General features: G+C 36.8%; 1 protein-coding gene across 1 annotated transcript; it reads left to right on the top strand.

The window, feature by feature from the left end:
- The first annotated feature begins 410 nt into the window (after positions 1 to 410).
- Positions 411 to 16,723, top strand: LOC120722566 (macrophage mannose receptor 1-like). The gene is made up of 10 exons (XM_040013581.1): positions 411 to 991; positions 1,296 to 1,410; positions 1,660 to 2,046; positions 2,516 to 2,879; positions 3,499 to 3,842; positions 13,958 to 13,982; positions 14,261 to 14,314; positions 14,464 to 14,850; positions 15,320 to 15,679; positions 16,268 to 16,723. Exons 3-10 carry the CDS (start codon positions 2,020 to 2,022, stop codon positions 16,612 to 16,614), a joined length of 1,908 nt encoding a protein of 635 aa, XP_039869515.1. The 5' UTR covers positions 411 to 991; positions 1,296 to 1,410; positions 1,660 to 2,019; the 3' UTR covers positions 16,615 to 16,723.
- The last annotated feature ends 475 nt before the right edge of the window (positions 16,724 to 17,198 follow it).

Raw genomic sequence — 17,198 nt, 5'->3', positions numbered from 1 at the left:
ATTAAACAGTAGCTCTGAAATTATGTTGGACTATGCTTTTGTTTTAACAAAGTAAAAGAATATGAAAAACTAATAAATATATTTTTCATAAAGTTTTGTATTCTTAGACAGTTTAAACTTCATTTTTATGCTTTTCAGAAAGAAATAGACCAATATTTACAATCATATAGTAAAAAACCAGGAGGGCTTTGTGACTGAGCTCCCATCTTATTGTTTCCTTTTAGTTATTTTCAATTAATGTCCATGTTAAACACTAGAAGGTCTTTTTCTTTCTTTTCAATGTTGATGGTGGTTAAATTTGTGATAAAAATCTAAGAACATGAAATATAAAATAGTAAAATGCAAGAATGTTGTAAACAGAAGATTAATGCTGCAGTCACTTACAAATGTAGCGACAGCTTAGAGAATGGTAAAATTAAAAAAAAGCTGAGCTGATTTTAAACTGAAAACCTGAACACACAACCTGCTCTCAACCAGGTTGTGTGTTCACCATAAGTTGCCATGGTGATTTAACCAGGGAATAAGAGCAAGTTTCATGACACAGAACATTTTGTTTTTCCCTAAGTCTGATTTTTAAATATAAAAATTCAGTATGAACAACTATTTTAGTTTATCTCCCACAGAAGTGTCTTTCTGTGAAGTGACACTTTCTGTATTTATTTGCTGGACAGCCAACAGTGCATGTTTCACTTCTTCCTCTTTTCTATCATTTAGTTTCTTAAGACGTGACACGAGCTGTTCACTGTGTCAATGAGGAGGACTGCACACGCAGGAGGAAGAGATGGCAACAAAAAACAAGTTTAAAAAGAACAAACTTCCAGATATGCTTCCAGTAAACACAAAGTCCCACTGTTAAACCAAAAGTAGGAATATTTAAATGCACACCACAGAATTCTCTTTGTTGAAGCAGAGTGGAATATTTTATTAAGTGCAGTCTTCTTTACAGCAACACGCAGACGCATCGGAGCGAAGCACAGAAGAATAACCAGATGTAAGTTAAAACTTTGTAGTTGAAATTAACATTTTTACCTACAATATTTATTTCTTCCTCATTTTCTGCTTAATATTAAAATGATTTGCATTTTTAAAATGAAAAGCATTTTTAGTTTTAGAATGAACATTTTAAGAATTTTTAAAGTAGGAATTCTCTTGGTTTGTAATAATAATCTTTTTTATGTAAAAGAAACTGGATCCAACCTTTAATTTCTTATTCATATTATTTGAAATTGTCCTGCTTGTTGTGGTTCCTGTTTACAGTTTGATTTTTGCATCCATCTTTCACTGGTCTTCCTTAGAACTCATCTAACTCAAACATCTAACTATATTAACTCAAAATCGACACAATTAAAATCTTAGTTTCATCAAACAGAGGAAATATGCACGGGAGGCTTTTTCTGCTCATCCTGATGGGTAAGTCGATCAATTTAACATTAAAAACCACAGATTTACTGCATCACTTGAGATTAATGAAGGTTTCTGTGAACTGCTTACAAAACCTGTCAGATAACAACATCCAAAACACAATTTCTGTCAACAACCATGTGTGAGCAGTCTCTATGTGACTGCAGCCCTCCGGATATAATTTTATTAACAACATTTTTGCCATCAGTAGATTTCTGAATAACTTGTTGTTGTTGTTGTTGTTGTTGTTGTTTTTAGGTCAGTGTTCCTTGATTTTATGCCAAGGCTATAAATACTATTTTATTAAAGAGCCTAAAACTTGGGACGAAGCTCAGCGCTACTGTAGAGAAGGATATAAAGACCTGGCCACAGTGCCTAACATGACATATATGAAGACACTGTACACAGATTCTACAGAGAATCAAGGAAACGCCTGGATTGGGCTGTACAGCATCTCAGGAAAAGAAAACAGGAGCTGGCACTGGTCTCTGCCAGGAGTGGAGTTCAATGCTGAGGAGATGAAATGGAGTGCAGGTGAACCTAATGATAGAGGCGGATATCTTGAGAACTGTGTAGTGATTGACAGATCTGGTGGGTTGTTGGATTTTGGTTCTTCTCATGTTCACCGCTTTATCTGCTATAATGGTGAGAATATTTGACAATAATTGTATTAATTAAACAAAGTGTTTATATTTAAACATATCTACAGCTCATCTCTAATGAAAATGAGAAGATGTGATAATTGGCTGCTGGTGTTTTAGCCCCTGTGTGCTATCCTGCTCATTTGAATACCCGTCCTCCCACGGTGCTTTCTCTGCCTCTCATGTTACACCAGGACACTGTTCTTTGCTTTGCTGAACCATCTCGTGGTGCCAAATGTCATTACACAAAATTTCATACCAGACCTTTGATCAGAAAATTGTTTCTCTGCCACACAGAGCAAAGTCATCCTGAGCATAATGTCACAGCTGTGGTTATTCCCATAATGTTGGTAGTTTAGTTTTGAAGGTTTCGAGCTATTTTAAGTTGTGTCTTTAGAAAATCAATTTAAAGATACATTTAAAGATAGAAATGTACATTTCTTATGAGTCTTGTCTTTCTCTTTATTCCACAGAACAAAACAAATCACTACATTTCATTGACAATAAAAAAAAAAAAGTGGCGTGAGGCTCAGAGCTACTGCAGAGAGCACCACACAGACCTGGCCAGTGGAGCAGAACAGTTAAAGGAAGCAGTCAGTACATTTAAGATTTCTGATGAAACACGATCATGGATCGGCCTGTTCAGAGACACCTGGAGGTGGTCAGATGGGAGTAATTATTCTTACAGACACTGGAGAGATGTTGGTGAGTTACCTGAAGAGTGGTCTAAAACTGACAGCGGCACCAGGAAATGTGCGATGACTGAATTAAACAAAGAAGGAAAATGGAAAGCTGATGATTGTAATACCAGAAAATCTTTCTTCTGCTACGGTGATGGTGAGATTTACAGAGATTCATCTTTCACATCTGGTTTCTGTCAGTTTTCTTACTGAAGGAATAAATGTTAAAGCTAAACTAATATTTCTTTTCTCGTTGAAAAAAGTGTACATGAAGGGCTGGTATATGTTTCATCATCAAGCTTAATAATGCAAGCTGTTATGGAGATAGAGCTACACCCCAGACACATAATGCAGCCTCCTTTCATTAGGAACCTGAGTCACAGGGGTCATAATAGTTTCTGAGTGTGGTTATCGCTACTGTTTCTAATAGGTTCTAGATTTACAGCTATAATGAGACATAATTCTTGTTTCTAAATCCTCCTGATAAAAGAAAATTACATTTATTTATTTTTTTTAAAAAAAAGGCTCATTTAAATTTAAATAATGAGACTTTAATAAAGTAAATCAGGAAAAGTAAACATTCTAAACTGGAAAACGTAAAGCAGGAAATTAAAAAATATGTCAATTTGTCCAGCTCTTATTTTTATGAAATTTGTGACTTGTTTCGTTGTTTGTTTTTTCTTTTATTTGCTCCACATATTTTTTTGTATTTGAGGTGGAAAATCTTGCAACCTGATTTCATTTAATTTGAACTGAACTGTGTTTGTTCATGGCAGAAAAGTTGATCCTGATCAATGAAAGCAAAAACTGGGACGAGGCTGTAAATTACTGCAGAGAGCACTATCATGACCTGATCTCCATCACAAACCTTGAACAGCAGGAACTGGTTGAACAGAAAACCAAGAATGCCAGCACATCCCACATCTGGCTGGGACTGCGCTACAGCTGTGCTCTTGATCTGTGGTTCTGGGTCAATGACCAGCTTGTCTGCTATGAGAACTGGGCCGATGACACAGACACTGGAGACTGTAACCTGGCTGTAGCCATGGAGACAAGAGGAGAACATAAATGGTTCAAGAAAAATGATGCAGAGATGTTTAGCTTCATCTGTTCTTTATCATAGGCTTTGAAACCATGTTAACTTAATTGTTTTAAATCTTATATTTCTAGTAAGTGTTGTAATCACACTTACTATATTTTTCCTTTATCCAGGCTAGAGATTGATGGGATATAACAACAAGAAGCACTCTGAGTGCAAACCTCCACTCTGGACAGGATTTTTGTTTAATACAATAACACTGGATTTTGCATGTAGTCATTTTCGTTTTTTTCTCTTTTTAAATGTACTAAGAAGTTTGTAGTGCAGTAAAAAAAATAAAATAAAATAAAATAAATCCACGCCATTGTGTCCTATTTTAAATGTATCTATTTTGTGATACTTTTGAACTCTGATTGAGAGTGCTCCACATAAACTACAACAATACACTGGACTGTAAACTCTCAATATTTGCTGAATTATGCTACTTTATTGAAATTGTCAACTGTGTGAAATGTGAGACAAAAATTTAAAATAAAATAAGCAAGAACAATGAGTTAACGCATTGGATACATTCACTGTTGCCAAATTCCTCACTCGGATTTTAAAGCCAGCATAAAATAAATGTGCAGAAAAGTGACTAATGTGTTTGCACCACTTTAATATTAACACATCAGAGAGTCAAAAAAATGAGCATTTTTACTAGTGATGAAAGCTGTCGGATGACCGTTAGGTATCATTTGAAAATAAATTAGCAAAGATCATTGTTTATTCTGAAGGAATAAGAAATTATTAATGTTTCTTAGAAATCTGAAGTTTTATTTTATTTTTTTTCAAAATACATCTCAAAAAGTAAAAAAAAAAAAAAAACTCATTCGCCTATTTTTCATTATATGTAGTCTCAGGAGAAATGACTGGTTTTGGGGGGGTGGTTGATCAAAAGTTCACCATTGTGTTTGCTCTCCATTTAATGATATGATGCAAATATTGTTATTGTAGCACTGTTTGTATGATGATATCCAAATGCACACAATAAAATCCTCTTTACTGGAGCAGAATGGAATATTTTACTGAGTGCAGACTTCATTAGCACAGCGCACAGAGACACACTGTGTGCTATGCTGGCAGTGGCAGACTGTATGTGTAGCAAAAAAGGACTCAAATGCAGACCAAAACAGAAAGTGAAACGTGACGTGGAGTAACAGAAAACGAGCAGTTTACTAAGGCTGGTAAAATAAATACAAATGAAGGGCATGGGTGAAACGAAACAATAACCTAAACTGGGTGATCTAAAACTAAAACATGAAAAACCCTTAAACACGGTGAACTGACAGGAATACCTGAAGACGTGCACACAGAGACACATCATGAGTGTCTCTGTGCGCTCATCAGAGTTTCTGAGTTAAACCACACTGACATGTTTTTCTATGGACTGACTGAACATTTGTGTAAATGGTGCCTCTTCTGAGTGGAAAAAGGTGACCACTATGATATTATTGGGTTAAAAATATTTACCTCTTAAAAATTTCCAGCAGCAGCTGTCAGCCATAATTTAACCGTTGACCGCCCATCCACACATTTTTATTTTTCTTTATATTCTCAAAAAAATTCCTGGAACGAAATGTTTTACAATAATTTTAAATTATTATTGATGACACAAATAAACTCTGTCCAGCGTGTTGGATTGTAAACTTTCCATACGTCTTTAGTTACATGCTACTTTCTGCTACTACAAGTATTCAAACTATGTCAGCAGCATTATTAAGAAGTTGTAGTTAAAATAGATATGAACACATCTAGAACACGGAAAAGTTTTCTAGATTTAAGATTATAAACTTGATTATCAACATGAATTTAGTTTATCTTCTACACAAATACTTTCTTGTTGTTTAACTTGTTGGTCAGTTTTCAGAATGACCATGTTAGGTTTTGTATTGCTGATTGTCATTTATGCTTAGAAATATTTAACCATATATGCTTAGAGGTGTATACTCAATTGTGTAGTGATAGGATGTGTGATCTTTCCAGGAATGCACACCTACATCCTGGGGGCATGGGAAGAGGTCGTACCTTGTTTTATTGTTTTACGGTAGGATTAACGTAGCTATGTCAGTTTTAGTCTAAGTGCTTTTTTACATATAGATAAACTGTTGGATTTTCCAGACCAGCAGGTTAAAGGAAGTCGTTTATGGGGCCACGCTCTGACCCCCCCCCCCCCACCCCACCCCCACCCAACACACACACACACACACACACACACAGGCAAGGTACTCTTTGTTTGTATGTAGACGTCATATGTTATTGAACCTATGTATATTCATGTAACCTCAATAAAAGAGCAGTGTTACGGGGGAGCGGACGAGAGCGACTGGGGTCAAGCGAAGGAACGGCGTTTGTCCGGTTCTCTCCCGTGCACGAGAAACATGAAGAACTTTGCCTACTCGTGTCTTGCTTGCTTTGTAATTATATTGTCTTCAACGTTCCAGCGAATAGGTTCAAACTACAAACCTATCAGACCACAACCACAACTACAAAGAAAAACAAATCTCAAGTATTAAAAACATTCATTTAATTTAGTCTTTTACCATTGCTCTAACAGAAAGGATGTTTTTAGTTGTGTCTTTCAGCATGTCAAACAGCAGGTTTGGCTTCTTGTCTGTCCTGTTTCCATTATATTATGTAAATATTGTTATTATATTTCCTGGTGTTTGGCCAGCTTAGACTTCTTGTTTGCATATTCAAATCCATTCAACAGAGCCTTCCCTGTTGGAGCAGGATGAGGAACTTTATTGAATGCAGCCTTCATTAACACATCAAATAGAGACATCAGAGAGAAGCAAGGAAACACAAATAATCAAATATACAATAAAACTTTGTGTTGCTTTTCAAAATTTATAATATATAGGTTGAAGTTTAAAGTAGTTTTTCTTTCTTTCATTGTTCAAAATTAGATTTTTTTTTCCATATAGTTTCCACAGAGTAAGAGCATTGCAATAAGTCAGTGGTTGTTGAAGCATTTATTTGTCTAATCTTCTTTGTTTATTCTTAGCTGCATTATTTTCATCTATATGTTTGTTCTTTTTTGTTTACAGTTTCCATATTTCTGTCATGGTCCTGCATCGGTGACCCAGCGTTTTGTGTTGTTTATTATTAATAGTCTTTGCTTTTGTCTTATTTAGAATCTCTTGTCTTTGGTTTCAGTGTTATTTAGAGTCCTTCTGTTTCTGTCTCTGTGTTCCAGGTTTGCTGTGCCCCTTGTCAAGTCGGCGTCTCTATGTTAGTTTCCTGTTTTACTTTGACAGTCTGTCTCCTGTGTCAGTGTATTCTGTTTTGCTTCCTGTCTTGTAATGTTCAATTAGTCACAACTTTGTCCAGTTTTTATTGACCCATGACAAAAATGACAGCAACATTTACAGTTTCAAAAAACATGCAGTGCTGGATTGCCTGCTCATTCTGGTGGGTAAGTAGATCATTTTACCAATAAAAATTACATATTTGAATCACCTTAGATTGATTGAGTGCATTGTTAAGTGATTATAAGGACCACAAATGCTGATATGGCAGGCAGAGATTCCTACAAAACTCAGGTTATGCTAAGTTTCTAGTACATGTAGTAGTCCATAGTTCAAATGATAAACCAAAAACACAGAGAGATATAAACAGATGATGCAACAAAGGAAAGACGGCTTTTCAAGCATAGGACAGCTGTGTGATCTGAGTCAGACAGGCTCTCTCTCTCTCTCTCTCTCTCTCACACACACAAACACACACACACACACACACACGCCATGAAAGATAATCGGGGAAGTGGATACAGCTGGCAGAACAGGACAGGTGTAGACAATTAAGACAATGAAAAGGTGGCACCAGAACACAACAGAAAACCAGCTAATAAAATAGGAAATTACCCAAAATATAAGAGATAAATACCGAACATAATATGATGGGAACACTGGTGTAACTAAACACCAGTCACAAACACCACAGAAAGCTCAAATAACACACAACACAGGCTTCTTCTCACCATCAGTGACAGTGATGCTATTCTAACATCGAGCTTGCCAATAATTGGAGCTTAATATTTACTTTCCTTTAAAGTTCTTCATCATTAGAGACAAAAAAAAGATATTACTCAGATTTATTTGTTTATTGTGTCTGATTGAGAGATACTTACATGCACACATTAGTAGCCTTTAGATTTATAGCCAGGTAGATGAATAACAGTCATAATATTAACTTTGTACCCAAACATAATCCAGCAGTGCAGTACAATTTTCAAATAGTTGAATCATAATTACATTACATCGCATTTTTATTGTTTTCAATAAAAATGTTTGTTTTAACAACAGAAATTCGCTAAAACTCCTTATTGTAACAGAAAGTAAGAGAAAGGGAAATACGTAAGTACATGAGGTGCATCTATTTTAATTTTGTACTTTTTGGTTACAATTACTTTCCAGTGGCTCCAGGTTGTGCAGTCACAGGATTTTGAGATTGCACAGTAGAGCTATTCTTACGACGTTTTAGCTCACGATCAATCTGACACCAGACACATAGGTTGCAGAAACAAGTGTGTACGATGTCTCTCTGGAGAGTCCCCTATGGAGGAAATAGCTGTTTGTTATTTCTATCCTTTAATTATAACATAATATTTGCATTATAGATAACTGCACTTAGGTTTGCAACGTTACATTAAAGGTTTTTTTTCACATTCTTGGTTGTTTATTAAAAGGTTTTTGTGTAAAGATTTTTATAAATCTGCATTTCTAGATGAAGAAATGCATCTTATAAATGATATCTGTTAAAAAAAATTAAAAATTGTTTTATTGGTGTCATACCTCAATTCCATATTTCTTTCTCATGGTAATCCTGAATGATAAGGCTACGGGGGCAACAAACAATGGTATCCCGAGGATCGATAGTGCCCCAGGGGAGCACATGTCCAAAATCGGGAGGAAAGGGTTCTCTCCAAGTGATTTTGAAATGGTGATCGCATAGCATGGCCAGCACCAAAAAGCATAGCAACCTGAAAATCATGACACAAATAGTAAAATATTGGCATTTTTTACACTTATCAAACATACAAGTTAAAGTCCAGTATTGATTCTTACAAGACAACTTGTCTTTCATGCAGTCAAAGAGGCCAGAGCCCCACTCTGCTGACGACGGCTCTGTCATTGGGCTGCAGATGATGATCCGATTGGATCTGAAAACCGTGCTGTATATGTTAACTATAAAAAAAAATTGGAATAAAGAACAAATACACAAACATAAAACACTCTCTATTCTCCATGTTTCTAAATATCATAAATATGGTTTCATGTAAATCAGGTTTGCCACTGTGGATCCTTCAAGAAGATATAACATTGTACAAAATGAAATCAGTTTACTGTGAATGCATCCATATGGAAATTCTTTGTTGGTAAGTAAAATTCATTTATTAAGCGCTGTGCACAGAAAGAGTAAACTTGATAAGAACATGATGTTCCACAATAGCCATTAAAAATGTAGTCAGCTACGTTCCAAGTCCTTCATTTTAAAGGTAGAGTAAATAAGGTTTTTAAAAAGGCAGGGACAAAATTTGTTGTAGTGCATTCTGACTCATATGTGTGCATTTATTAATATTTTAATAGGGATAAATCCCTTCATTATACTTCTTTATCCTCCAATCCAAACTATAGCAATTTCAATAACTTTGAAACTGAAAAATAATAAATTAAAAAAGAACTTTTTTCCGTATTAAAAAAGAACTTTTTGGATAAATATCTATCATTACTTATGATATATAAACATATATACTTAAACTATATATACGTTGCCATGTAAAATTTTTAATTTGTCGTACCTGATGTAGATGGAAGTGTTGTTGTCGCTTCTTAGGCTGTGAGAGAATTAAACAGTGTACTCTGAGGAGCGGCACTTAAAGCAAATTTCCTCAGTTATCAACTGTCATCAACATTTTTTTGGGTCTACAAAAAAATGTTGACATAAGTCAATATAGAGTGAAACAAAAAGCTGTCAAAAATATTTCTATGGAACTGAAACAAATGAAGTTGGGTCATTCATTTTGTTCTCACCTTACACACCTGTAAAAATGTGTTACTATTGTGTTGCCAAAGTCTGTCCGTGAGCACACAAGACAGTGAGAGATCGCTGCTGCAGTGCTCAGAACCATGATGGCCCCAAATCTGGGGGCAGTGTGCATGTGCTTTTGCAAAAACTGTACCAGGGGGAATTGTTGTATACTTTAAAGTTATGCATAACTTGCAAAAAAAATCCAAAATACTGGCTTGACACTATACGTAGATGTTACATGAATATACACACATACTTCTTGTGGTTACCTGATAGATGTGTTTCTCTTTCAGCTGATATGAATACTTCCATTCTTTAAAATGTCATCAAACACCATTAAGCTGGAAGCCTTGTGTTTATTTCCACAGCTGTGAAAACACTTAAGTGTTATCGGTTACACAGATTATTCTTTGCATCCTTGAACAGTTTAATGAATAATTGCACAGAAAGTTGTGGAGATTACAACTTTCTCAAGTGGAAACGATAACAGAGACTCTTCAAGTAGTGATATTGAGCAAGAACAGGATTCCTAAACAATCAGCAAGTTAAGACGTATTCTTGACAGCTATTCCGATGTTAATAACCCCTCTCTATGTTTGCTCTTGCCCACACAATGTGTGCACATTCTTGTGTAAACAGGCTGTGGGCTTAAAACCCTTATTGCAAAATATTAAGTTATAGTGCCAAACTCTCATAAGAAACAGAGCCAGTGTGTGCACACGGACACTGCCAGGTTGTGTCACGCACAACACTGACTCCTGGGTCAGAAAGACTTTTGTATCCTAAATGCAAGTGACGGGAAACTAAAGGCCCATCACTTGCACTTTTTGGTGTGAAATGACACGTTACTGTCACAAATACACAAACACAATTAAAGTTTTCATCATTTTCATGAAAGTGTTTGATTTGATTCCAAAATCAGTTCCCCAGAACTGACTCAAGACTCACAAATTTGGAGGGGAAACGGTTCAAAACTGTGAAAATATCTATTCTGTTCAGTAAGTCTGGCCTTACTCTTTGTAATAATTACTGAGGCAGAGTGGCTTTAAGCTCGGGCTGGCATCCCTGAAGGATTTATGAAAATATTCATACAATCATTTACACAGATATAAACAAAATTTAAATAAAACCATGGAAAACTTTCAACATTATTTGTGCTCTTAACGTTCCTCCTCAGTGAATAAACTTCTTTATGAGAGCTTTTAATCACACAAATGTCTGTGATCACCTTGTTAAGAGCCACTACTTAATTGACCTGCCACAACACTTACCTGCTCTTTCTTGTTGTGCAGGAATCTGTGGATCAACGGTCTGGATACTGTGGTGAGCAATCGGAAATACTGAGTGAGTGTAAATAGATTTATTCAGTAAAAGGACCAGATGTTACAGTTATGAGGAAAAGCAGCCCAGAAACTTTACCAGCTGCACACATCGTTGTGTGCCTCAACTTTCGTTCTTTAACCTAAGCTAATCTGCCATTTTTCCTTGGTTAGGTTTAGAGATCTGATCTATATTATAATTTTACAATTTGGGACACATCATCAGTAGTGGACCTTTGATTCATCGGGTGTTTCGGCCATTATCACTAGACACCCTCATCCAAGGAGGCCCTGCCAGGGTTGATCAGGGTTGTCACTGGTTTATGTAAAATTTTTATTTCTCTTCTTCTTTCTACTGTTTAGTTTTCTACAGTTTATTCTATCTATTCAATGCAACTGAGAAATATTTACCTCTTTAAAATTTATGGAGCCTCATTTCTTCAAAGGGACAGAAAAGGTGATAGAGAGATGTAAGACAAGTAAGTAAGATAAGATAGGAGAGAGGAGAGCCGGAAGGGGGGCGCCCAGTCTGGCTTCCCACACCTCCCCGCCGGATTGGACTGTACACTCTACCTCCCCACTGCCTCCCAGAAAAGGGAAGAAGAGCAGAGGGGAGAAGAGCAGAACTTTTTTTTTTCCTATTCTTTTATTCCTCCTTTTAGTTTCACTACCATGAGGTTAACTGCACAGTCCCCATGAGGCCCTGAGACAGCTGTATCAGTCAACCAGAAAAACTTCTAAAGTTATGTTTTACCCTTTTGACGCACCCTGTTGAGGCAGGCCCACCATAGGTCGATCAATCCTGGGCATGTGTATCACGGTTAGCTGACTGTCTTAGCTGCTCAAGTGATGTCAGCCCTTTTTAGCCATTCTAAGAAGTTCTGTGACTGATGTAGAAGATATTGTCTGATCAAAGTTCGGATTTAATGCTGACAGACAAAGAACTCCTCAGTTTAACTGAGCATTTATCAGCTGTAGCAATACTGCTTCGCTTCCTCTCGTCATAAGTTACTGATACACTGGTTTTAGAGAGATTTTTTTTATTTAAATTGGACCTCTTCTGTTCATTTCCTGTTTCCTGTGTTCTTATTCTTGGACTCTCTAAAGTAGCTTTGCATGATTCACAGCTTAAAACAATTCTTGTTTATCACACTTGGATTTAAAACAGAGCAAAAGAAGTGAGATCAAGATTTAATGAAAGAAAGTACCATCCTTCCATAACTGGGAGAGCCTACAAGCTTTAATATCGTCCAGATCTGAACTCCAACTGGAAAAACAGAAAGACTAACCTTCATCTCTGAATTCAACCGCTGTTATCAGCAGCTTAACAATATGCATTGCAGACACTGGCACACTCTAGAGGCTGAAGCATTGCTGAGTGCTGATACCGGAGCAACTTCCTGTCTTATTATTTTAAGGAGCTCAGACAGTTAGGGATCATCTTGTCAATATTGTTCAGCCAAATAAACTGAACGATGCTTCAGACGTATTTTACTCATCCACACAGTGGAAAGACGTTGTCTGTTAAACAGTTCACAAACTGCAACACAAGATCAGTTATCTGTGTGCTCAAACATACCGGTGGTCAAGCTTGTACTGGACACACTTAAACAAACAAGGAGTATGCCATAGCTAAACACTATTATGAGGCTAAACACAGCTCTCTTCAGAGGATCTAATGCTGTATCATAGCAGACTCGTTGTAGTAGCTGAAAAGGACTTTTGCCAGTTTGCGAAACTGTGTTCATGCACATTTGCACATATACACACACATTCAGTAAGATTCAGCCAATTAAGAATTTCTGGCTATTAGACATCTCAAACGTGCGCGCTATCAATCAGGTAATGAGTAAACTTAAAATGTGCTGCTGAATTGGATTTTGTGGGGGTTCCTGTGGGACCTTTCTTTTTTGGGAGAGGTGTGATGAACCCTGCTCATTGTTTTAAACCTTCTCTAAAGTGTTTCAGATCTGGTGGGTGCAGCAGGGTTCATCAGTGCTAACTGGGCCTTTGGATCCCAGATTATAAATCTTCCTGCACTGCTTTTTCTTTACTCTTTGTTGTTTGTTGCATTTACAACACTTGCATACATCTCAGCATACGTGCATACCTTACATCAGCGGTCCCCAACCTCCGGGCCTCGGACCGGTACCGGTCTGTGAGTCGTTTGGTACCGGGCCGCGAGAGTTGAGGCTCAGGTGTGAAATGTATGGTTTTCAGGGTTTTTATCGGTTTTCAGCGTTATTTTGTTATCGTTTTTATCGTTAACTCGGTTTTCCTGGGTCTTTTCATGTGTGTTATCAATAAATCTTCTTTTTTCGGTACCGGTACTAGTTTTATTTTGCTGTATTTATCCGCGACACCTTAAAGGCCGGTCCATGAAAATATTGTCGGGCATAAACCGGTCCGTGGCGCAAAAAAGGTTGGGGACCGCGGCCTTACATCATAGCTCCTATTGATTTGTGTAGCTCATTAAGTTCTGTTTCAGTAGTCTAATTTTGTTTATGAACCTTCCAAAGAACCTTCAAAATGCAAACAGTAAAGACATGCAGTTAGTTTAGTTTTATTATAAGTTTTATTATATATAAATACCTCTGAGAGAAGGAAGCATGTTGTTAAAGTAAATTATTTTAAATAACACCCTCTGTTTGTTTGACATTATGTAAATATTAGTATTATATTACCTCTGTTATGACCATCTTGTTGGAATATTTAAATGAGTACCATAGAATGATCTTTGTTGAAGCAGAGACATTTTACTGAGTGCAGGTTTCTTTAACACAACACGCAGAGGCATCGGACTGAAGCAAGGAAAGAAGAATAATCAGATGTAAGTTCAAACTTCAGTCTCAATTTACATTGTTAGCTCAGCACTGGCTTTACATTAAACTTACAGTATTTATTCTGTATTTCTGCTGATTTTTAAAAGACTCAAAAACATTTTTAAAGTAGCTATTCCCCTCATGTGTAATGTATTTTTTTTACAGTGCAAAATAAACTGTATGTTTTCTTACTCATATATTACCTTACCTATATTACCCTATTATCTGTGAAAGTGGTGCAGTTATATTAACTTTGATGGTTGTTTATCTGTCTTTTAAATCTTAGTTTCATCAAACAGAGGAAATATGCACCGGAGGCTTTTTCTGCTCATCCTGATGGGTAAGTCGATCATTTTAACAGTAAAAACTGCAGATTTGGATCACTTCAGATTAGTGCAGGGTTTCTGTGAACTGCTCACAAAACTTGCCATCAGTAGATTTCTGAATGACCTGTTTTTTTGTTTTTTGTTGTTGTTGTTGTGTTTTTAGGTCAGTGTTCCTTGATTTTATGCCAAGGCTATAAATACTATTTTATTAAAGAGCCTAAAACTTGGGACGAAGCTCAGCGCTACTGTAGAGAAGGATATAAAGACCTGGCCACAGTGCCTAACATGAAAGATATGAAGACACTGTACACAGATTCTACAGAGAATCAAGGAAACGCCTGGATTGGGCTGTACAGCATCTCAGGAAAAGAAAACAGGAGCTGGCACTGGTCTCTGCCAGGAGTGGAGTTCAATGCTGAGGAGATGAAATGGAGTGCAGATGAACCTAATGATAGAGGCGGACATCTTGAGAACTGTGTAGTGATTGACAGATCTGGTGGGTTGTTGGATATTGGTTCTTCTCATGTTCACCCCTTTATCTGCTATAATGGTGAGAATATTTGACAATAATTGTATTAATTAAACAAAGTGTTTATATTTAAACATATCTACAGCTCATCTCTAATGAAAATGAGAAGATGTGATAATTGGCTGCTGGTGTTTTAGCCCCTGTGTGCTATCCTGCTCATTTGAATACCCGTCCTCCCACGGTGCTTTCTCTGCCTCTCATGTTACACCAGGACACTGTTCTTTGCTTTGCTGAACCATCTCGTGGTGCCAAATGTCATTACACAAAATTTCATACCAGACCTTTGATCAGAAAACTGTTTCTCTGCCACACAGAGCAAAGTCATCCTGAGCATAATGTCACAGCTGTGGTTATTCCCATAATGTTGGTAGTTTAGTTTTGAAGGTTTCGAGCTATTTTAAGTTGTGTCTTTAGAAAATCAATTTAAAGATACATTTAAAGATAGAAATGTACATTTCTTATGAGTCTTGTCTTTCTCTTTATTCCACAGAACAAAACAAATCACTACATTTCATTGACGATAAAAAAAAGTGGCGTGAGGCTCAGAGCTACTGCAGAGAGCACCACACAGACCTGGCCAGTGGAGCAGAACAGTTAAAGGAAGCAGTCAGTACATTTAAGAGTTCTGATGAACCACGATCATGGATCGGCCTGTTCAGAGACACCTGGAGGTGGTCAGATGGGAGTAATTATTCTTACAGACACTGGAGAGATGTTGGTGAGTTACCTGAAGAGCTGTCTGAAACTGACAGCGACACCAGGAAATGTGCGATGACTGAATTAAACAAAGAAGGAAAATGGAAAGCTGATGATTGTAACACCAGAAAATCTTTCTTCTGCTACGGTGATGGTGAGATTTACAAAGATTCATTTTTCACATCTGGTTTCTGTCAGTTTTCTTACTGAGGAATAAATGTTAAAGCTAAACTAATATTTCTTAGTCTCATGGAAAAGCTGTACACGAAGAGGTTGGTATATGTTTCATCATAAAGCTAAATAATGCAAGCTGTTATGGAGATAGAGCTACACCCCAGACACATAATGCAGCCTCCTTTCATTAGGAACCTGAGTCACAGGGGTCATAATAGTTTCTGAGTGTGGGTATCGCTACTGTTTCTAATAGGTTCTAGATTTACAGCTATAATGAGACATAATTCTAGTGTCTAAATCCTCCTGATAAAAGAAAATTAAATATAAAAAAGGCTCACTTAAATTTAAATAATAAGACTTTAATAAAGTAAATTGAAAATTCTAAGCTGGAAAAACTTACAGCAGGAAAGTAAAAAATATGACAAACTGTCCAACACTTATTTTTTATGAAATTTGTTTAGTTTTTTGTTTTCTTTTGTTTGTTCCTCATGTATTTTTGTATTTGAGGTAGAAAATCTAGAAACCTGATTTCATTTAATTTGAACTGAACTGTGTTTGTTCATGGCAGAAAAGTTGATCCTGATCAATGAAAGGAAAAATTGGGACGAGGCTGTAAATTACTGCAGAAAGCACTATCATGACCTGGTCTCAATCACAAACCTTGAACAGCAGGAACTGGTGCAACAGAAAACCAAGAATGCCAGCACACCCCACATCTGGCTGGGACTGCGCTACAGCTGTGCTCTTGATCTGTGGTTCTGGGTCAATGACCAGCTTGTCTGCTATGAGAACTGGGCCGATGACACAGACACTGGAGACTGTAACCTGGCTGTAGCCATGGAGACAAGAGGAGAACATAAATGGTTCAAGAAAAATGATGCACAGATGTTTAGCTTCATCTGTTCTTTATCATAGGCTTTGAAACCATGTTAACTTAATTGTTTTAAATCTTATATTTCTAGTAAGTGTTGTAATCACACTTACTATATTTTTCCTTTATCCAGGCTAGAGATTGATGGGATATAACAACATGAAGCACTCTGTGTGCAAACCTCCACTCTGGACAGGATTTTTGTTTAATAGAATAACACTGGATTTTGCATGTAATCATTTTGGGGTTTTTTTTTCTCTTTTTAAATGTACTAAGATGTTTGTAGTGCAGTAAAAAACAAAAAAATAAAAAAAAACTTGTCAGATCTTAACATTTAAACCTCAATTCATAAGCTTCAGCTGTAAATTTATCCGTCCATTCTCTTCTGCTTGTCCAGTTCAGAGTGGGAGGGGGCCTGGAGCCTATCCCAGCCCTGCCAGCAGCCCAACAGGTAGGGTACACACTGGTTAGACTGCAAATCTGTCACAGGGCTAAGACAGACTGATGACCATTCACACTCACATTCACAACTATGGGCAACTTAGAATCACCAGTTAACCTAACCATACTGACTATATGTCTCTACCCAAGAACTTGTTGCTGTGAGCCAACAGTGGTAACCACAGAG

Source organism: Simochromis diagramma, unplaced genomic scaffold (assembly GCF_900408965.1).
Source record: "Simochromis diagramma unplaced genomic scaffold, fSimDia1.1 OVJJ01000649.1, whole genome shotgun sequence".
Classification (NCBI taxonomy): Eukaryota; Metazoa; Chordata; class Actinopteri; order Cichliformes; family Cichlidae; genus Simochromis; species Simochromis diagramma.
Note: the sequence above shows the minus strand (reverse complement) of the source record. Positions and strands in the feature narration are given on the sequence as shown.

What these genes read in the sequence shown, in the direction of transcription:
- LOC120722566 (XM_040013581.1), top strand. Translation starts at nt 2,020, where the DNA reads ATGTTCACCGCTTTATCTGCTATAATG. An exon ending in GCTTCATCTGTTCTTTATCA is followed by an intron (nt 3,843 to 13,957) that starts TAGGCTTTGAAA and finishes GCATCGGACTGA; the next exon opens with AGCAAGGAAAGAAGAATAAT. An exon ending in TTTTCTGCTCATCCTGATGG is followed by an intron (nt 14,315 to 14,463) that starts GTAAGTCGATCA and finishes TTGTGTTTTTAG; the next exon opens with GTCAGTGTTCCTTGATTTTA.